The sequence below is a fragment of the Gobius niger genome (assembly GCF_951799975.1).
Source record: "Gobius niger genome assembly, chromosome: 9".
In the NCBI taxonomy this organism is placed as follows: Eukaryota; Metazoa; Chordata; class Actinopteri; order Gobiiformes; family Gobiidae; genus Gobius; species Gobius niger.
Window position 1 is genome coordinate 21,873,883 of NC_136860.1, and position 22,570 is coordinate 21,896,452.

The 22,570-nt window shown below is 40.2% G+C and overlaps 1 protein-coding gene across 1 annotated transcript in view; it reads left to right on the plus strand.

Moving 5' to 3' along the window:
- itgbl1 (integrin, beta-like 1) overlaps positions 1-22,570 on the plus strand; it is a 26,123-nt gene continuing 3,553 nt past the window's right edge. Inside the window, exons 1-9 of the mRNA XM_079563550.1 lie at positions 1-200; positions 1,682-1,887; positions 6,853-6,999; positions 8,117-8,239; positions 8,651-8,791; positions 12,510-12,650; positions 13,027-13,173; positions 19,670-19,786; positions 21,774-21,920. Of these exons, the coding sequence (XP_079419676.1) occupies positions 109-200; positions 1,682-1,887; positions 6,853-6,999; positions 8,117-8,239; positions 8,651-8,791; positions 12,510-12,650; positions 13,027-13,173; positions 19,670-19,786; positions 21,774-21,920 (1,261 nt within the window). The 5' untranslated portion in view covers positions 1-108. The remainder of the gene's footprint in view (positions 201-1,681; positions 1,888-6,852; positions 7,000-8,116; positions 8,240-8,650; positions 8,792-12,509; positions 12,651-13,026; positions 13,174-19,669; positions 19,787-21,773; positions 21,921-22,570) is intronic.

The following is a 22,570-nucleotide window of genomic DNA, read 5'->3' on the forward strand; positions in this document are numbered from 1 at the left end:
TTCTCCTTTTCTCTTCTCACTCTCTTCCTGCCTGCCTGCCTGCTGTCTGTTCAAGGAGAGGGAAATTCCTTCAAGCTACTTTGCCGGAGTTACTGGTGGGATTTAAAAATGCACACAGAGGCTTTGGTGCAGTCCATGCTAGTGTCATTACTTGTGATCCTGCTCTGTACTGTGGAGGTCACAGTGTTACAATCGGTGAGGTGAGTCTCCATTTAGACTTAGATTTTTTCTTGATTGTTGCATGGAGTAAGAAAGGGAATAGGAATTAAGGGAGAGGCACAGAGGTTTTACTGACAAAGACAACATTCAGAGAGTTCAGTGTGAGAAAGTGTTTTGCATGGAGTATGTGCATGTGGTGAGGCAGTTTTTTCCAGTGTGCTTTCCATGCACTAAGAACATTAAATAGATAATAGAATATTCGTGAACAAACCTTTTAAGTTGACTTTCTTCTACTCTCAGATTTTATTAATTTCACTAAGTGTTACATCTTTTGCTGCTGTTCTTAACAAAAACGGAAAAAATATAGTCTTGCTTGAAGAGCCTTTGGCACAAAATCAATCACTATTCATTATGAGGGAGACAATTTACAGTGATTCACAAGTGCAATGACTATGTCACAACTATCCTTGCGAACATACACGTTACATAAAGACACTTTTTGGACCAAGAAAAGGAAAAAGAAGTTAGTACTTCTGCCTCAAGATTCTCTATTGACATTGTGTTAACAGCCTCTATTTTAAGGGCTGACAACAAAACAACTTTTATCAAGGAGTGAGTTCAAGCTAATGCTTTCCCCTTTTATAGGTCATTAGGGAATGCACAATACTCAGTAGAAAGACATCACACGTGAAACAGTAAACAGCTGTTTACTCTGGATAAAACCATTATATTTATTTTGAAGGCTAGTACATTTACAGCCTTCTAATAGTAAACATATATAGTTTCCTTCTGTAACAGTCATTTACAGGTGCAGTTGCACCTGTTGTTTGCCATATATAATATACACTGTCAAGCCAACACAACTGTGACTGAAATAACAGAGTAGAGTGTTCAACATAAAATTGTACAATTTGTCCTTGTTTACTGGGGCCATTGGGTGTAAACATTAAAGATGTAAAGATGTGCTTTCACTGTATATATACAACAGAAACAATACACTGATTATTGTGTTTTGGTGGAACTGAAGAAGAAATAATCATTTCATTGGTTAAGTATGTTCTCTGCTTAAAAGCACAGCTGGTCTGAATTCAAAAAGGTTGGAACAGTTAAAGAATGTCAGAAAGAATCCAAATAAAACAAAGCTGTGTGAGAGAGCACTAGTAAAACTAAAGGTTTGAGCAGGTCTATTTAATGCTTTTTGATTTTTTAGCCTATTCTTCCGTGCTATATATTTCCATAGCTTTTCCTTGGTGTGTGCGTGTGCGTGCATATGCATGCGTGTGTCTGCATACTCCCCAGACACATTTAAAACTTGAAATGTCTCCATCACCCATGATAGATTGTTTTTAGAAGTGTTTTTTCCCAATTTCATCATCTATGCATGTTGTGTCACAAATCCACACACATGCGATTGATATTTTGGGAACTTTTGAGAAAAATCCCTCACACAGATGTGACAAACTCACAGTTGACCCTTGAACTGAGTAGTTGTAAACGGCTGACCCTTCTGTGTGTTTTCCAGCCAGGTGGGAGGAGGGGTGTGTAGGCTATCATCAGAAGCATCCAACCGCCGTTGCCGCACGCCTGATGGTAAAGTGTGCAGCGGAAGGGGCACATGTGACTGTGGCATCTGCATCTGCCAAGCCACAGATCCAGGAAAGTTTTATGGGCCTCGCTGCGGATGCCACGACTGGGTCTGTGCCATCCATAATGGGAAAACCTGCAATGGTGAGTGAGGATATGGAACATGTTCAAAATGTTGTGTGACAGCCAAATAAACACATAAACTCCTACAGACTTTCGCCTCCAGTGCAACAGTAGCTAACAGGGCTCCAACATGGATGTTGTCTACATTTTGAATCAAATAAATTCAAAGTGTGAGTTTTATGTTTTGGGATTTAGAGTTAGATGGCGTGAAAATAATATTTCATCTCGATATTAAAGCCATGTGTTCCATTCCACCATCCATCCATGAATCACATATTCTTTATATTCTTTATTTTTTTACATTACTGATACTACTACTGCTGTGCACTGATGTGTATAATAGTGTACAAACAAACATGGGCATTTCTTGTCTCATTGCTGCTTTTATGTATATTAAAATGTTGCTTAAAAAGGAGTACATGCACAGCCGAGTCAGGCATATTGGGTACATTCTGTTATCTAAAATAGTCTTGCTCCCTATTATGATCAGGCTTGTGAGCAGACCATATCAGACATTCATAATCAGAAATGTATTCCCATCATCTTTTGTGCCGTGTCCTCTATAGTCACTGGGCTATGAGCTTTCAGGTTGTAATGGAGACAGGTGTGCCCTGCGAACAGGTCTAATACAGATATGTGTGTACGTGTGCGTGTGCGCGTGTGTGTGTTGGGGTGCATGCACGTGAGTCTGAGTGATTTATTTGGGAAGACAAGTTGGCTGCTGTGAGGTGCTCATTATGGTTGAGCAGTCTGGAGAAAGACGGCCCTGCTCCTCTCTGATAATGGGGTTTCACTCACGGCTACACCGGCTGCAAATGGAAGCTCGGTGCATCCACAGAGGCAAGAGTTTTCACACCAGGCATGCACACACTGAACACACATATTGATCTGTATCCATTTCAAACCGCCATACACATGCCCAAGTAAGCAATCACAAGCACACACTATTGGAGTTTTTAAGGCATATAGAGAAGAATACCCTCCTCTGGTGATATCCAATGGCCCATGCAGGATGCCCGGTCAGCTGTCTGACATCTGCAGCCAATTTCTCTTCCCGAGGCTCTCTTATCACTGCCTCTCTCAACTACCCGCAGATAACATCGAATCATTTTTTTTCTTCTTCTCCGGGATAAACTATGTGATTCCCACATTGAAATGTTCTTTTCCCCTTTTACCATGTGTTCTCAATAATACAATCAAACCTGAGAAGAAGTGCAAGAGCTTTTGATATATTCCTGTTCAATCACTCAACCTCTCTCAACCTGGCTCTTCATCTTGAAGTATGGTTGTGACATTGGACCTGACCGGCTCTACTGGTTTGGTATTGCTGGATCAAAGAGGGATTTGTTGTTAGGTACATTCATGGATTAGTTCTATATTGAACTGTAGCTCGTGTTTTTTTGTTTTTTTCCTTCGGGTTGTCCTCCATATAATTCTGATATTAAGGGCCCTACAACTGATTTGGGTGGCATGGTGGTGTAGCAGTTAGCGCTACAGCAAGAAGGTCCTGGGTTTGATTCTCACCTGGATTTGAGACCTTTCTGTGTGGAGCTTGCATGTTCTCCCTGTGTCTTTGTAGGTTTCCTCTGGGTACTCTGGTTTCCCCTATCACGAAAAAAACATACAATAGGTTCCCTTCTGAGGCCAGGACTCCCCTGGAAATTGGATTCCTGATCTCAGTGCAACCTTCCTGGTTGAATCAAGGTCAAATAAAACATAGAATATAATTTGTTTTTCTCGAAGGGTGCTTCTGTATATTGTAAAGGCGGTCATTAGAAAAGTTTGTACACCGTGCATCTAATTATAAAGCTTTTTTTAATAGGCTGGTGACAGCATTCCTCCCTGAAACTTGAAAGCTGAGTGAAACGTGCTTATCCCTGCAATAATTGGGATGTTAGAAATGTGTTTGGACCACATCAAACCTTCTTTCTTTTTTTCTTAAGGTTGTTAAAAAAGGTTTTGTTTTAGTTTTTATATTAGGGCTACAGGCATTTTGGTTTACACACATACATTTGTATACAGTTGTGTGACACATTCTTTTTTCTGTTTTCAATACGGTCCACACATGGCTCTTTTTCTATTCTCCATCTGTATTTTCTCTCTCTTGATGAGCCACGTGAAAAGTCATCCCCCCGTTCCTCCGTCCCTCCTCCGTCATAGTTGAGTTTTTTTTGTTCCCTTTTTCTTGCATGACTGCTGTGATGTGAACTTTTCTTCCTGCAATTGTTGTTCTTCTTCTTCCAGAGCCTGGATATCGTCAGACAAAAAGAGTTTGAAATGATTCGAGGACACACAGCAGCATGTCCTCGAATGGGTGTTCCCAGTTCTTCCACTCATTATCACAGACATGGAGGTTAGCAGGGTGCAGATCAATCGCAATAGAAAATCTTTGTCATCATTCTGTTATTACAGCAATTTGCGTGGAAATTTCGTTGAGAGTGAATCAGTGTTTTGTATATTTTATTCACTTTTTTCATCATTTTGATTTAGAAATATCTATTGAGAAATATATTCAAGAATAATTGTATAAAGGAATTTACACAATTATGGCCAAAGTCACAAAAATTAAACATCCTCCAGCTTTAAAGAATCTGCACTATCATCAGTTTTAGAAAAAAATAAAGCCATAAAGCCAATAAAGTTTATTTGTCCGACAAAGGATCAGCCTTTGAGTAAGATGACGAGTGGTGTAAATACTTATGTATGGAACAAAAAAATTCTATATCAAAGTATGTTAAATTAAATGCACTTCAATATACAGACATTTGTAAAATGAGTAGCAACATTACTTCTAAGACACCACACAGATCACACTGATTCTGTTGGTTCAGAGCATATTGCAGCTGAATGAGCATTACCCCTGTCCACTTTGCACCTTCCAGCTACAACTTTTCTCAGCATCTGTTATTTGGCTTAGCCAAGAGCATGTGCACCGTCTGCCAGAACCACCAACATCCACCACAGTGTGTTTTATGTTGGCCCAGCCTGTTTCTGATCAAAGACCCACAAAGATGGTTGAGAGCATTACATAATGGGATATTGCGGAATATGTTTTTTACTTAAGTACCTGTGATATGTACATGATGGTACATTATGGACAATTATTTATTATTACATTTAGTACCAACTTTAGGTACAAACATCAGTGCAAGTGCAGTTCAGTGATGTGTGATCACAGTAATTGCATTGTTCACATTTGTTTTTATTGTTTTACAAAGTACGATGCGCCCTCACCACAATATTCAAAGAGTGTGCCTTTGGTGAGTCACCTAATGATTCCAGTGTGGGCTGCAAGGAGAAAAAGCCACTTAAGACCGTCCATCTCTACTACTCAAAAGCTGATTGGCCAATTATAGCTTCCAAAGACTTCTTGCACAAAAAGTACATTGTTGTGATCAGCGCTGGAGTGGCTGAAACCTCCCTCTGAGATATAAGCAGGATATGAGACACTCGCTAAAGTAGACAAGCTACAGATAAGGAAATGTAACAGCCAGAGGATGAAAACAGCGGTCCCCATTCAGGGGCCGCACAAACAGCGATTACTTTATTACCTGAGACAGGTGTCTCCTTCATATTTCCCACTGAACACAGTCTGACGCATTGTTGTTTCACGCACCACAGCCCACAGGGAGAGGAGACACAGCCAAATAATTACCTGCTGAAATGAGCAATTGTGTTGTGGAGAACATGATCCACACTGAGAAAGTACAGATCCACAGAGGTAAATGTCTTGGATCAATGTGTTTAATAACTGAAATAAATACAATTAAAAATATTGATGTACCTTAACATTAACATTAGATTAGACAGATCTCATAGAGAGTGTGTATATTTACAGGTTTGGCTTAAATCCCGCCTATGTAACAGTTAAGCTTTTCTCAATTACATTACTGAAATTGCAACAAAAAAACAATCCATTTCCGTGTTTATCTCCTTTTCAATATCACACGTTGTTTTTCATTTAGAAAGTGCTAAATTTAAAAGCTGATACCAGCCTCGCTGTATGAGTCACCATCGTCACCTCATCCCCACTAATCACTGTAAATTCACATCACTGGTTATTACTGTCACTGATGTCAACAGAGACGCAGCCCCAGCTCAGTCCTATGCACTGCTGTGAGCTGCATTCTTATGTCTTCCAATGAGCGTGGGCTGGACCCTGACACCCCCAAGCCGCTGAGAATTACTGCTCCGGAAGTAGTGAAAGAGATAAATGTTATGCCGACAGTTTGCGTCCCACACATGTAAACATAGTCGGAAATGTTCTGTCAGGGACTGTCAAGGCGAGATTAGTGTGGGCCTAGTGTGATGAAAGTTTTCAGACCCGTTTTAATCATTTATTTTTTGTTATAGAAATCTGATAATAAAATAATGTGTATTTTTCTATCGGTAAAATGTCTGTACTGAGAAGAATACATAATAAATGTATATAGCTCCCTCCTAAAGCCACTCTAGTGCTGGGTACCATGATAATGAGAAGGGATAGGTAAGCTGTCTACTGTTAATGACTGATGACCAGCCCTTGGAAAGGACGCCGTATTTACATGACAGGTGCGTCTAAAGATGAGTGAGTGTCGCTCACGTGGCCCTCGCTATTAAACTCTCTTGGAGCAACATTTATTATTACTTGTCAACTGCCTTGATTTGAATGGCATGAGTCCTCCTGATTTTCATATTGCTCAGCACCAAAAGGATAAGAACCAGTCTGTGGTGTGCCCAATCCTGTTAACAAGAAGTCGTCAGTGTGAGTCACCAATTTGCGCATGTAAAATTTGAATTTCAAAATGCCCCAAATCACGAATTAATTAGAAATACATTGGCTTATGCAATATTAAAGACATGTTAACTAATTTTACACGTTGCATTACAAGGCCAGGAAATCCCGTTAACCCGTAACTCTTGAATATCCGTGTGTGTTCATCCATAGAATGTATGATTTGATGTGGTGTGCGTAAACAGCATGTGGTGTATTGCTTTCCCCTTCAGACCGAGGCTACTGCGACTGTGGGACATGTGAGTGTGACGAAGGCTGGTTTGGTGAGGCCTGCCAATTCCAGGAAGACTGCAACCTCTCGGGCAAGAAAAGCAAGGAGCTCTGCAAAAACCCCCAAGGAGTTGTCTGCTCCAACAGAGGTATACAAAATGTTGTATTTTAAGTGACGCTGCATAAAACTTCCTGGACCTTTTTTTTTTTTTCTAGAAGTGTAATAAAATGAGTTTTGTCCTTCAGTAAATTGTAAAAGCCGACATTTGTGAAAAAAGACCTTAATTGGGGACTAAAAGACTACTGAATTTCGACCAACGGATTTGCTTTAGTGATTTATTATTTTGAGACTTGGTTGTGATTGGCTGAAATGAGGTGCACTTTAACCAATCAGGGGCATGTGTGCCTCATGTTGAATGAGCACTCAATCACAGGTTGATATCAGTGCTAATGTTTTTAGCGGCACAGTGGTATAGCGGTGAGCACTTGCGCTTCACAGCTAGAAGGTCCTGGATTCGATTCACATTTTGTGTGGAGTTTGCATGTTCTCCTCGTGTCTGTGTAGGTTTTCTCCGAGTACCCCGGTTTCTCCTACCACTGGAAACATGTACAATAGGTTCCCCTCTGGGGCCAGGACTCCCCTGAAAAAGAGATTCTCAATGTCAGTGGGACTTTCCTGGTGAAATAAAAATAAAATCTGCACTATCAATCTGGTTTTGCAAGGTTATTGAAACTCATCCCTGTGAGAAATTCTGATGCAAGAAAGTTAGAGTGGCTTTATTTGGACCACAACTAACAAAAGTTTGTTTAAAGTTTGCACGCTCAGTGTTCATACTGTATATGCACACATACTGATCTATCTGATAATGCAAGAATGTGTTTTGTTTTTATCAGAAGATATGCCTACAAATATTATGATTCATGAAGGTATACACTGTTTCATTTATTTGTCCATGGTGGAAGGGCTACATACGTTTGCTTGCATTTGGAAAGGCCAGACCATGGTATTGACCTCGCAGTATCAAGGGGGAGCCAACGGGATATTTTAGTTCAGGAATAAATTCTCTAAAGTAATTATACACAATTCTTTGAAACTTCTTTATTCTCACAATATGCCACATTTTGGGCACAAATCTAGTGTAATATTAACTCTAGTCTGACAATCTGGCATGGAAGGTTTTTTAATTATTTCCCTCAGACAGCTGCAGCTCAACTGTGTGAGCAGCAGCATTGTGCTGTATTAGGTAACTGTGATTTATTTTACAGGCACTTGTAACTGTGGCAGCTGTTTGTGTCACAATGAGGACAACAGGGGCCTGATAACAGGACAGTTCTGTGAGTGTGATGACAGCGAGTGTTGGGACGAGGACAGCGGAGAGGTGTGTGGAGGTATGACCCAGCACTATTCAAACTTTTGTTTCCAAAACAACAACAATGACCAACAGGTTTGCTTATTTGAGGGAAGTTGGGAAGTTATAACAAGGAAGTAAATGCATATTTTCTTACTGGGACCACAAAATGCAACGGTCTTGACTACATATTAAAAGCTGCTCGACTTTTCTTACTTCATACTTTTCAAAGCTATGCTCAGTTGCCCACATATGGCAAATGGAAACACCCTAAAAAAGCATAAAATAGGGGATGTGATTTCTATTTTATTTCACTTTTTGTATATTATATGTTATTGTAATGAAGTACATCACGTTTCACATTTTGTAAAGTCAGTGGTAAATTTGTTGACAAATTTTGATTGCTCCTTTGGAAATTGAGTAATCCTGATGTTTTGTAATGTGCTTCCAGGCCATGGCCAGTGTTACTGTGGAAACTGCTACTGTGCTGCTGGTTGGCATGGAGACAAATGTGAATTCCAGTGCGACATGAGCCCATGGGAAAGCAAACGCAGATGTACATCTCCAGACGGCAAAATCTGCAGCAACAGAGGTCTGTTTGACTCCTTAAGGTCCAGCACACAGTGTCCAGCCATCACATGCTATTTGTCATTCTCATGTTATTGCACTCATGTTTGGTCTGTCAGAATTTAGGGTCACACTTATTTTGCACACATCTTTAGAATAGGTTTTTTTTGTCAATCACTTGACAAATACTCAACCTGCCGCTATACTATCAAAATTAAGTTAAGTCTCAAGTCACAAAAGGTAAGTCTTCTTGGAGCGTTAGTAAAGTAATCTCAAGCTCTGAAAATCTGAGTCATGTGACCTGAGTCTCCCAAATCTGCTCATTGGGCCTTCCATGTATAAATAAAGATAAAATACAATGAATTAATTAAATTAATTAAACCAGAAGCAATACATATTCAAAAACAATAAAACATTGAAAGCCAAAAGACCCAGCAAAAAAAAAGGTGTGCATTTGGATGAGGTCCGTTATGTACTGAAGGGCCTGTTCATTCAAAGATTTAAAAACAAACCTAAAATCTTAAAATAAATCTTGAAATTAACAGGAACCAGTGCAAAGAAGCAGGAATGGAAGAACTATGCTCATACTGTTTGGTTCTGTTATGAGCCATGATGCAGAGTTCTGGACTAACTGCAGGCGATAAAGTGCATTTTGATTTGTGCCTGTATAAAGTGCATTGCACAAGTCCAGGCTGGTGGCTGAAAGAGGAACATAGTCTTTAAGATAGCCCTGGTCATTCAGAGTGTCCATGCGGCCAAACACCACAATTTCAGTTGATGCGTACCTGTCTGGTCTTTGTGCTTGCCCTCAGTCTCGCAAAACGACCAAAGATGTTGTTAGCATGTGGTCTGTCCCAATGTATTCCTATAGCTCCAAACGGGAGTGAAATTGGAAGCTACCACGCTCTTCCACGGCCACACACAAAGACCAGACAGGTGCGTATAAACTCGTCTAAGCTCAGGTAAGAACATATCTCAGTATGTAAAAACGGTGGCCTATACTGAGATATGTTCTTACCTTAGCTTTGATGAGTTCTTTAGGACCTGTCTGGTCTTCCCCCGTGCCTTCAATCACGTAAACACAGCGCAGATGGCATTAGCATTTAGCCTCTCCCTCTCTCCACTATAGCTCCAAAACAGGTCAAGATAGAAGCTACCAAGCTCTTCCACATTTTCCCTATTTGAATATGGTTACGTGAAGTGTTACACTACAAAGTATAATTACACAAAATTAAACAATGTGGATTTTCTAAGCGGATAAAAGGGGGAACTATATTGTAAGGCATAATAATACCAGGAGTAGTTTGAAATCCGCGCAGTAATCTTTACTTTACTTTACTACTCCTGGTATTATTACGCCTTCAATATAGTCCCTCCTTTTATCCGCTTAGAAAATCCACATTGTTTAATTTTGTGTAATTATACAGCTTCTATCTTGACCTGTTTTGGAGCTATAGAGGAGAGGGGGAGAGGCTAAATGTTAACGCCGTCTGCACTGTGTTTACGTGATAGAAGGCACGGGGGAAGACCAGACAGGTCCTATAGAACTCGTCAAAGCTAAGGTAAGAACATATCTCAGTATGTAAAAACGGTGGCCTATTCCTTTAAGACTGAAAAGGTTTTAACCAACAGGCCATGGTTGCCTGTCACTCAAACACTGAAGAGGGGGTGTCAGGAGAAACCTACCATTTTTGGTTACAGGCATATAGATTTGGTAGTCATCTGTGTAGAAGTGGTATGAGACGGCATGAAAAAAAACCTATAGAAGTAGTATATAAATTGCAAAGAGTACAGGTGCAAGTATAAAACCCTGAGGGATAGGGAAGGTGGCAGAGGAGGCGGAATCCTCCAGCATGACTGAGAAAGACCTCCCTAACAGGTAGGACTTGAATCATTCTAAAGCGCCACTGAGAGCGATGAACGGCATGAGACATCGTACGGTGAGGTGAAAGATATACCGCTGTATATTACGACATGTGAACATTTTTTTATAGATATTAGTTTTGGGAAAAATAATACATTCAATAATTGCATTAATTATAGAAAGAAAGAGCCAAAATAAAGATACTAAAATTAAATACATCAACTAATTAAAACAACTTGAGGATAAAAATGTAGCTCCATATCACAAACATTAAAGTTTAAAATGGAGTGAAATACAATTTACTGCTTCATCCTTGCATCCTTTAAAAAGAAGCCACATTTGAACAGCTCTTATAACAGTCTGCACTCCTTTAGAGCTGAGTGATGCTAAAACAAAAATGTCACTGTTTATTATCTGTTTGGTCAGACATATGAGACTCGTGCATTTAAATAAAATATTATGTAACATGTATGAATAAGGAAGATGAATTGAGCTAACAAAATATATGAAATAATAAATACTTGCAGTGAATCCTGTTTGCAGGAACATTTTAAACATTTTTAAAGTGGTGCGCTTAAGTTATGTCCTGGTGCGCCTACGCAACCAACATAAAATGTTAGTCTGGAGCCCTGATTTGCATCCTTTTGAAACACCAATGCACCCTCAGTCCGTTTGTTCCGGAGCCGGCACTGTGCCCAGTGTAAGTCCTTTTATCACATACAGTGTCAGTATGTATGACACTCTATGCCATGTGCTACGCGTATAACAGTGTGTGTTATGCTTTGGCTCTTCTAACCCATGGTGAACTTTTCCAAGTCTCAAGTGTTGGCTAACAAATTATCAAAAGGTAAGATGCGAAATTAAAAAAAGAACAAGCTTTGCTAACCCTTCTTAATTCATTCTCGCGACTGAATGGCCCCAGGGGAGTGGGACTTGAGGTCCTAGATACTGAACAATAGCAGAATGAAAAAGACACCAAAACTAAGCACTGATAAAATTATGACTGCATGTTGAATTAGTTTCGGAAATAGTTTAAGTACTTTTGAAGCTCCAACGCTCAAAGAGATTCCTGTTCTTTCATTATGACAATCAACCAACCATTTCTCACAGCACGACTTCAGAAAAGTGATTGTCGGTATGTCACAGGAGTTAATTTAGTGATTGTTGAGTAATTCCCATTCCCCATTAATATTAAAGCAGTGCTCCTTTGAAGCATAGCAAAGATAATTCTAGGTGATTAGACGAGATCACACAAGTCGATTACGCAGTCATGTTGATGTTAATTAATCCTTTCAAAGTGATTTCTGTAATGCACCCGTCTCTGAATAGTAAAGAGACCTTTTACACACCTAACTGTAACCTCTATATTTTTTCTGATTTCAATTGACGATAAATAACAAAGAACATTTAATAAGGAAAACAACCATCATGCATCAGCCGCCCGGTGTTTACATTCAGCAGTCGTGTGTGTGGTAAACCTGTTACAGCTAATCTTCATAGCAGACATCAACGTGAATGACTGTGTAAATCCACTGTTTCAGAGACAGGCAGGGCAGAGAAACCTCAGCCAGGGGCCAGACATGTGCCATGATCCTCCCTGAGTCCTGCCAGCTGGATGGGCTCCCCTGGGCTTCCCTGAGCTCTGTCGGGCCTGATAAGAGAAAATGGGATTTCCACTGGCTGCTGCTGCTCAGCTGATGGCCTGTCTTTAACCAAGACCCGACACATAAAATATCATTTGGGGGGATCTGCCTGGCAGTTCAGCCACTGTATAACACTGACATAGGACTGCAAGTTTTTTTTTGCAAGGCATTATATTTATATGCAAGTCATAGTACGTAAAATGTAATTGCGTCATAAATATTATCATCTGCTGCAGGCACGTGTGTCTGTGGGGAGTGTAACTGTTATGACGTCGACCCGTCTGGAGACTGGGGCGACATTCATGGAGACACCTGTGAGTGTGATGAGAGAAACTGCATCCCCACATACGACAGGTATACGGACGACTTCTGCTCAGGTCAGTACACACCTCAGCTCACCTCAGTTTAACACTCTGTTCATTCATGACAGAATAAAGGAAAATTGCCCTTTCAGCAGTGCTTGATTAGTTACATTTGATTACGATCTTGGTGAAACAACTCATGCATAGACTCAAATCCATGTCTTGGGTTGTATCTCTGCATAAAATGATTATGTTTTGAAGACAATATGTACACGTTTGATGCCATGGTGAGGCCTCCCAGTATATTGCTGATTGTTTTGCCCCTATTCCTCCCTCAGTCTTCAGGCCAATGTTTCCTTTAAAAAAAACAACCTTCTTTTAGTCTCACACTTTCTAAACACTTAACCTGAGTTCCCTCTCTCTGTCTTCGTCTTCCTGCTCCTCACCTCAGGTCACGGACAGTGTAACTGTGGCAGATGTGACTGTAAAGAGGGATGGGCAGGCCAGAAGTGTGAGCACCCTCTCTCCTGCTCCCTTTCCGTGGAGAGCAGCCTCAGGAAGTGTCGAGGAACTTCCAATCTGCCCTGCTTCGGCCGAGGTATTACACCTGTCCCCCGTAACTTCTCAGTTACCATGGTTACAGTGCCTAATACTGTCCTGCTGTAATGGGTGCAGTGTCTGAAAGAACATTCCCCCCTGTAGGGCTGCACAATATAAGATAAATAGCAATGATATAATATTAAATATTAATAAATAATAATCATTTCGATACAGCACATTCTTCAAACAAAAATATTTTGTTTGTGCATTCAATTGTGTCAAAACATGACTTAAAACATGGACCAAAACAAGGCTAAAATTACAGATAGTACATCTGCTGCAATATTTCCTGTATATTTTAATACATTTGTATAAGAAAGGCAAGTAAGTTGAGCAACAGTGGAAGCTATGACTGGAGTTCTCTCAATAAAACTGTGGTTCAGTAGTCCAGATTGATTACAGTCTGCTGAGAGCTTCATTTGTGCTTTTTCTGGACAAAACTAGATTTTTATTTTCTTTTTTTCTTGTGGGCTCCAAATGTTAGGCCTATAGTTAATCAGATTCTGGCTGAAGCAACACTGGAAAGCCATTGTAACTAAACAAAGGTTGTGCCTGAGTTGCTGTCCCAGTCATGCACCCTTGAGCCTGAAGATTAATGGCACTATGATAAAAGAGCAGTTGGTTCTCAGCACAAGGAAGAGACTGAAAACATATAGTTATTATAATTTCCGTTCAATATAAGCTTATGGTATTATGTTGTTATTAAAATCATAGTAAAAAAAAAAAAAAAACAAGAAAATATAATTTCCCATTGTGTTGACCTGACACTAGCACACATTACAAGCAACCCACGCTCTCATCTCGGCTTCTACAAGACAGGTTTAGTTGGATTTTTTATTTTTTATTTTTTGCTTCTGTGTTCAGTCACTGCCTACAACTTGGTTTACATTTCTTTTTTATGTAATACTCGTAATGAAATATGTCTTTAAGCATATTTCCAGACATTGAAAGTCACCTTACAATATATTGCATCAGAAAAATCCCTCCTCAGTCATAGTAGTTTTGAAGACACAGCTTTCTTTTGACAAACCTATACCACCACAAACACATAACTGTGAATGTGTACAGAATTTGGCATAGTGACATTATGCTTAGCTACATCCAGCTAAATTCCTGTGCTTGTAATGATTTCCTGCCGAAATAAATATACATCTGAATTCTACTGCGATAGAGCTTTGATTGCAAATATTGCAGCAAAAACAAAACTCAATGGTCACTCTACCTGTGTCTTTGAAGATAAATCATGTAGCCTCGTTGAGATATCCCTTGGACCTGAACTTTGCTCTGATGCAGCAGCTTTAATCAATCAGCTTTGCAGCACGGCACAGGACCTGTCCGGGTTTCTGCGCTTAAGAGCAAAATCTAGGACTTAGCTTTGGCTTTGGGGATAAGATAGGGATACACATACTTTAAAGTGTGACTGTGAGATTGCTGGCGAGGCTGCAAGCTGTATTGTCTGAACACTGGCGGATTTATCAGGGTTAATGTTTAGCATTGATTTCCTGTTTCGTTTAACTGTGGGTGGAGGAAGTCACAGGAGATTCTTAGCCTTTTAAACATGACTATGGTAAAGGAATGAGAAGAGTAGAGTGGGTGTTATTCTGACATAAAGGAGGAGACGTTCACATTGTGCAAAATCAACTATTTTCAGCTCCGAATCATTGACAACTTTTCTTGGTCAAAACCCGAGTAGCGTCATTCATGCAGTTTTGATTCATTCTGTTCTTTTGGTTGTTTCCTTTACTGCTCCAATTTAAATTTCCTTGATTTGTCGAATCATAGATGGAACCCAAAACTGCCCTCCGCTGCTTTTTAAAGCCCATAATCCATCAGCAGACCAGCTCTTTTAAAAATATATATATGTATGGACGGGGCCATCGATTTGTAGGCATGCAGTTAGGTGAAAGTAAAAGCTTTTTTCCACTGTTTTATAATGTCCTTCCTATTCTGCCTCCAGACGGCGCTTCAGGCAAATTTGACATCCTGACCAGCCCAGTCTTTTCTTTGCATAGACATTATTTAAAATAAAAATAAAAATATATATATGTATATCAAAGGTGCCTGGCCTTTGATATGAATATTTTATAAATGAATATTTTGGAGCCTCAATTTTGCAAGATATTTCACTTTAACACCAACATATGTTGATCTGTGAAAATCTCAATTGGTTCTATAAATTGTTAAAATGGCAAATTAAACTACATTGCCCACAACACAGTGCATCGTGCATGCATAATGAAACAGCAGAGATTAACTCGAGATTGTGTATAGTCAATTATCTTTAATTCCTGTGGCAGTTAACTCTAAATTATCTCCAATTGTTGGCACAAAATGAAACTCTAAATTACCCAGCATGCACGTCAAGTGATTAATAGAATCCATAAATTCACTCAGTTTGAGAACTACATTGGCTTTTCTGAAATCCCAGGAGTCCATTTGGTGACGTCTATATGGACTTCAAATCAATATATATGTGTTTGTTTGCTTGTTGGAAATTGGCTTTTGCAAATTAAAATGTATGTAATAAGTACACAAATCTGAAAACTGTGGGGAAAATTCTTGCATCGTCCAGTGAAGAGCAGATTCAAGGTGTGTGAGAAGATAATTGATAGCTTAGGTTGTAAACATGTGATCTGAAAGTGTGTTCGTCCTCACATTAAATGGTAAATGAAAAAGGACCAGAGGAGGTTGTGTGTGGCTAACCCAGTGAAGGGGGACGGGAGGCAGGGTGGGAGCTGAGAAGGGGAGAGGCAGAAGTGAAGGAGACAGACGTAGAAAATCACTTAGGCATGGATGAATGTGCCGCTACAGATGGCAGCCTGAGCGGAAAGCCTTGAAATTTGAAACAGCAGCTCCAGAGTTTTTCTTCCTGGGAGGCAGCAGCGAAGAGCACATTCTTTTACACCCAGGTATTTCCTCAAGGAAACACCTGCTTTCAACATCTACAGTATGTGCTGATCCTGTGGATTTCTCTCTCTATCCCGTAAATGTGGGCTGCTTACAGTTAGTATTACAAGATTTCAGCTTTTGGCTGTATACATTTTATATGTGCGTACCTTTCAAGGTCACCTTACAGAAGAAAACAATTGTAAAAACACAGTAAAACTATGTTTAATACTAAATAACATACCAGAATTTCTAAAAAACAATCAGTCATAGAGGCCACCCCAGACACCCGCTGGGTCACTAAAGGTTAAAGTGAGCACCAATATTAAGTACAGTTCCACAAAAAGTACCACAATGCCCCTTTAAGAAAAACACTTGCAATTTCTTATGAAAAAAAGCAAATCATTTGAGATAGACACAATGATCCATCACTGTGAACCAAATCAATATCCCATAACCTGCCGATAGACGTCCATACGCAAACCAGCGCTGATGTGTGACGTCCTCACTTGGTTACCATGGTAACCACACTCCAGAGTGGATGTGTTTCTTATACAGTGAAAGCCTGTGAATTTATGAGAAATCTGCCAACATCGTCAAGCTTTTTCTGCAAAGCTGTTGATCGCAAATCAAATTTTGCATTTACCACACTTTAATTCAACGCAAGGAGGGCTAAAATAAGCCAAACTAAAATGTAGCTGTGCATTTATCTGCTATACAACTCCAGCCCTGCAGGGCCACAAACACAGAACTGGAAGTGAATAATGACTGTACAAAAGGATATAGCCAACTCAATAAAAAGTGGGTGCAGCCTCCAGTGGACTGAAGAATTCACTGTGTGCAATTATTTTTCATGTCGGTCACTTATACCTGTGTGTTCTGGAGCTTTATAGCACTGAGATAAAACAACTTTACAGTTGCAACTTTTACACACATCGCTCACAAATTTTGTTCAGCCTGTTTTTTCCAGTCATAAAATAAAAGAGTAAATTATAATCAGATCATACAGTAATAGTTGTAATCAGAAACCCTATATCAAAGCATTAGCAATACAATCGCACTGATACTGAAAATAATAAGCCTACATACTTGAAATGCCTAGTAGCTCCAAAGCATTGTGTCCTTGGCAGCTGTTCTATGTGGGCTTCGGGTCACAATAAGCTCTGAACTCAGATGACCTTTCATTTGACAGCGTTGTTGAAAGTGTATTCCTTCATATTACTACAGCTCCTGTGGCCTGGCCACAAAAGGCTAAGGATGTTTACTTGAGCAGGGTATTTCAGAAAAGCATCAGCAAAGAGTTTGGACCTCTAGCTTTGCCTTTGGCTTTTTTTTTTTTTTGCGTTTTGTTCTAATGCAAAACATTTCCAAAACTCTTTATAGATAATCTTGATCTCAAATACTGTATAGTTAATCCACACAGGCTGGGGATTGAATCTGAGACCTTCTTGCTGTGAGGCAGGAGTGCAAACACCATTAGCTCGAATGTGGAGCATTTTCTAAACCTGTAGTTTAAACCAAACATCTTCTTAAATGCATGTGACTTTTGATTAAGTGTGTTTATACTACTGGGCGGGTTTAAAATGTCCAATATGAAGTGAGTCTTGATTTCAAAATAAATATTCATAATCGCAAAATTGGTCAGAAAAAGAAATCATGCAACCCCAGTCAAACTGAATTAAGAAAGTATTTTGACTAATTAAGTATACTATTCTGAATGAAATTATTGGCACTTCTCTTTGGCCTTCAAGGCAGGGTGCTGACATTGCTGCGATATCACCCTCTAGAGGCGACTCCAAAAGGTTCACTGTAACATGGAGGCCAATGGGGACTTAATATGTGTTAAAAACAACTAAAAAGTCTGGCTCTAAACATTTTTGTTTCTTCCTCTCTCTTGCGCAAGTATCATATTTTTAACCAGGCTGGTTTTTGTTACATGGCATTTAAAAACATACTAGCTTCCTGCCTTTTTGCCCTTTTTGGGTCCGCCATGTTAACGTCACACACCACATGATCCCCATTACCATGAATGGGGTGAATTGTATGTCTAATTATTACTGCATCTATGATGAACTCCCACAACTTTTATTGAGAACCTTGTATGACGTTTGCAGAGATTCTGGGGCCGATATTCCGCCTGGTGCAACAGCAGCATTTGCGCAGACGGGTGTGACATCTTGTGTGCAAACAAACGTTGCAGCAGTGCAGCGTGGCCAGGGTGCAGGGGCGTGGCTTAGAAAGAAGGGGTCGACTGATGCATGGTGTGCTGCTAGCAGCTGACTGCAACATGTGCTTGTTGCTTCTTCCCCCTCTCTCTCTTCATCTTCACATCGCACTCGGTCTCATTTACTTCATTCAGCATTATGAATCTCTCACAGGTCATACTACAAATGTATTCCACTGTGAGTTAAACATTGTCCGTGTCCCGAGAGAAAGAGAGCATACCTCTGGCTCTGGTATTGAAGAGCGCTGCGTGATCAAAACACCAGAATGTCTGTGTGCCCCACACAGCTCCATACCCACCGATGCCCTTGTTCCGTGGAAAATATTGGTCTGTAGGAAGAAAAAGCTCAGGGAGGGATCACTGCTGTACATAACATCACCATTCACCATGGGTGTCTGTCCAGGCCATGTGCAGCCCCTGGTCAACCCACTTACTGTGTTTAGTGTGTTTCACAGTGTGCCACCTGTCCTGAAGGGCAGAACACTTTCTCCTTAACCTGGACAACACTGAAGTTTTAGTCCTGAGGCCCAGAAAGAGAAACTTTTACCCAAACTACAGTCACTATATTTTAATTCTTCCTCACAACCGAAAAACTAACTCGGAGATGCTGATGTATCTCAGGTTTACAACTTTTACAAAGTTCTGCAGCTCGTGTCCTGAAGAAGACCGGGAGGCGGGGCCAAGTTACACCGTTTTTTAAATCACTGCATTTTAATGTTTTTTAAATGTCTTCATGGTCTTGTCCTTCTTATTTTTCAGAACTGCTTTAAGTCAGGACACACACTCACGTCGAGACATCCTTCCAGTATTACATTCATTGTTATTCACTGCATATATTTGCAGGTTGGGGTGATTTTAATCTGTATAGCAATGTAGAGCCCTTGTATGAAAAGCGCTTTATAAATAAAGTTTGGTTTGATACAATTTAAAAACACAAGAGTGGGACCTCTATGTTACAGGATTGGCAAGTTCTATACACGACAAATCCCAATTTTGTTTCTGGGCATATTATGTTACCTACATTTTTGCAGCCATTGCAATTTGCTAATATCAACAATTATTGCAATAAATTGTGCAGCTCTTTTATCAACATTCTTTGTAAAGTAAAGAAAACATAAAACCCATGTTGCTTATCATGTAGTTACCAATGTATTTCATTATAATGAGGGGAACTAGCTGTGTGCACGCTCACTCAGCATTCTCCCTGTGGGCTTTCTCAGTGGCACTGCTCTGATTGAAGTGGGATTTTCGACATGTTGAGGAGTGTGTGTGTGGGTACGTGATTGATTTAAAAAATACTACTGCGTGTCTCCATCAGTCAGACATGGACTATTTTTAAAGCTGAAATATTGTGGTAGCTAAGCACCTCTTTGTGTGTTTTCAGGTCAATGCCTGTGTGGTCAGTGTACGTGCCACCCTCCAGGGGACAGTCGAGTTCATGGTAAAAACTGCGAGTGCGACGACCGGCAGTGTGAGGACCTGAGCGGAGAGGTCTGTGGAGGTGGGCTCATAAGATTTCTGTAGCCTATATTAGCCTAAGCAAAAGAAACTTCTCAGAGCTTATTTACGCACACACACACACACACACACACACACACACACACGCACACACACACACACACACACACACACACACACACACACACACACACACACACACACACACACACACACACACACACAAAGACACACACACACACAATTGCACCTCATGGTATTTTAATAATGCTCAAAGATGGGCCGAAATCGTGGGGATGAACAGCAGATGCGTCTATGAAAGGAGTTATAATTATTGCATCTATAATAAAAAAGAAAATATTATGTAAGTGCATACACATTTCTGTAACATGTGTTAAATATATATAAGCAACATTTTTATTTATTTGTAAAAATGTGAAAGGTTTGGTTCCGGTGTCAATAAATGCCCTTGAAATCTCACTAAACTAAACCACAGCCATCACCAGTGCATCCTTTCACACTCCATCAGTGAAGATGTCATGAGGGGCTCGGTGAAAGCCAAGAGGAAGCTAATTCAATGAGGACAAGTTAGGACATTACAAATAAACAGTTTTAATCTGTTATAGCAGAAAGAGTCGGATATAGCTGGTTTCAGCTGGCGCAAATTGGAGCAACTTTATTTTGAGAAGCTGCCATACTACTGGAGGTGATCCTGGACTGCAGTGGTCAGTATCTATCGGTGTCTTGACACTTGCTCAATGGTCGAGCAGCTCTGACCTGTGCATACTGCCATGTCCTTGGTCAAGACTCTTCACCCACCTTGCCTCCTGTGAACTGGTGTCAGGTGAGATAAAAAGAGGGAAAGAGTGTGTTACTTTACAACTGTCCAAATACACGGCGCATAACAATTTGTACATTAGGCTTTATGAATGCATTAGACATATTTTCATGATGGGAAATCCAACATACTATGAGCTAGCAGTGGTGCAAATGTAATGCAGTGTGTGGGAAGCCTTCATTTAGACCACGCACACGTGCAAATCAGAATAGTGTAATCAGGCCCTAACACCAATCTAGAAATGGAAGTAATCATTATGCATGTATTGGGTTGGGACTGTACAAGATTGCAGCTTAATTAAAGCTATACATTACCTAATAAAGGTCTCTCCAGCGGCACAGTACTGTATAGATTTATAGGTGTAGAAATAATAGGAAGTTGATCTTCTCATCATCAGCTCTTCAACCTGGTGTCTGCGGCCAGATGTGAACATAATAGAATGAATCGATGAGGCTGCAGTCTCTGTCAGATAATTCAAACCCTGTCTGTGAGCTTTGAGTGATATCCCAGGGGACGTAAGTGATGCATGTGTGTACATAGCGCTTGTTAAAATACCAGTCTCCCGCCTATTAAGCTGCCGTGGCACCGGGTCCCCTCTCAAGCCAATTAAAAAAAGCCTTTGCGTATACATGGATCTGCCCATGAGTGTGTGTTTTCCTATGTGTGCCACTGCTTGTCATTGTTTTTCATCTCGCCTCTGAAGGGCTGGAGATTTATTAAGCGCTGGACAAGACCAATGATGACAGTTCCTTTCATGTCCCCAAGAGAAATACAATAAGCCTGCTGCGTCTCTCTCATCTTCCCGCGGCTCTGTCTCCTTGTGCTGCCTATTAGTGTCAAGGTTCGCTGTCTTCACTGTCACCGCTTATGTGGCTTCTTGTTATCTTTTTACTCTTTGGCGGCATCCATCTTGACTTTCCGCCATGAATAGATTAGTTGGATTTCCTACTTGTGCTTGTGTGTGTGTGCTGTTGTTTTTATTTGGGTTGTTTATGTGTTGTGTCAGTAAAAAGCTAAGACAGGCTCTCTTTCTAAAGTTAATGCTCAGTGTATTTGTTCATTTTATTTTTGTTTTTTTCTTAAACATCTGCATTCAGGCTCATACGGGCTTATACATGGTTTGGATCAAGTGAATTCAGCTGTTTTTGCCTGATTGAATGAAAAAAAAAGATGAATTAAATGTGTTTCCTAGGTCACGGTTACTGTTCGTGCGGCCGCTGCATCTGTGAGGACGGCTGGTTTGGGAAGCAGTGTCAGTTCGCAAGGTCATGTGACCTGAGCGACGCCCAGAGCAAAGAGCTGTGTGAGACCTCAGATGGAGTCATGTGTAACGGGAAAGGTGATGCTTTGCTACATACTATTTCTATTTTATATGATTTGGGTTATTTTGCAGCAACTGCGTGTGTGCCTCGGGCTACTCCATGCCCTGGTCAGACAGACTATTAATAACAACCAGTTCCTCTCAAATCCCATCAGCTCACATTATGCATGCCTTGGGATGAGTAGATTGGAGAAAGAAAGGAAGATCCTTTTGGAAATAAAACTATTGTTTAGGGGCATTTGACTGGTGAAGGATCACAAAGTTAACTATCAAATCAAGTAAAAATACTGAAATGTCCATATTTATACTGTAGTGAATTTGACAAGTGACTGAGAGTTCACAGGAGTGTATGTAAGGAATTGTTCAAACATCAGATAAACAAGCTCAAATCAAAATGTAATTTCAATTCATTCAGTTACAAAAACCTTTTACATGATGTAAAAGTTGCAAGTTTGCAAGCCCTTAACTCAATCAGATAGCATAATGAGCCTCGTGCTTTGGGTTGATCCTCTAAACAAAATACTTCCAAACTCTCAGCACCGGCCTACAATCAAACTCTAGATAGAGCCAGACTCCATTAAGTTCTGAGTTTTGAAATGAGGTATCGCTTACTGAAATGTTGTAGTTAAAGGCAAGATTGACTTGTGATTGTAAGAGCACGTACACAC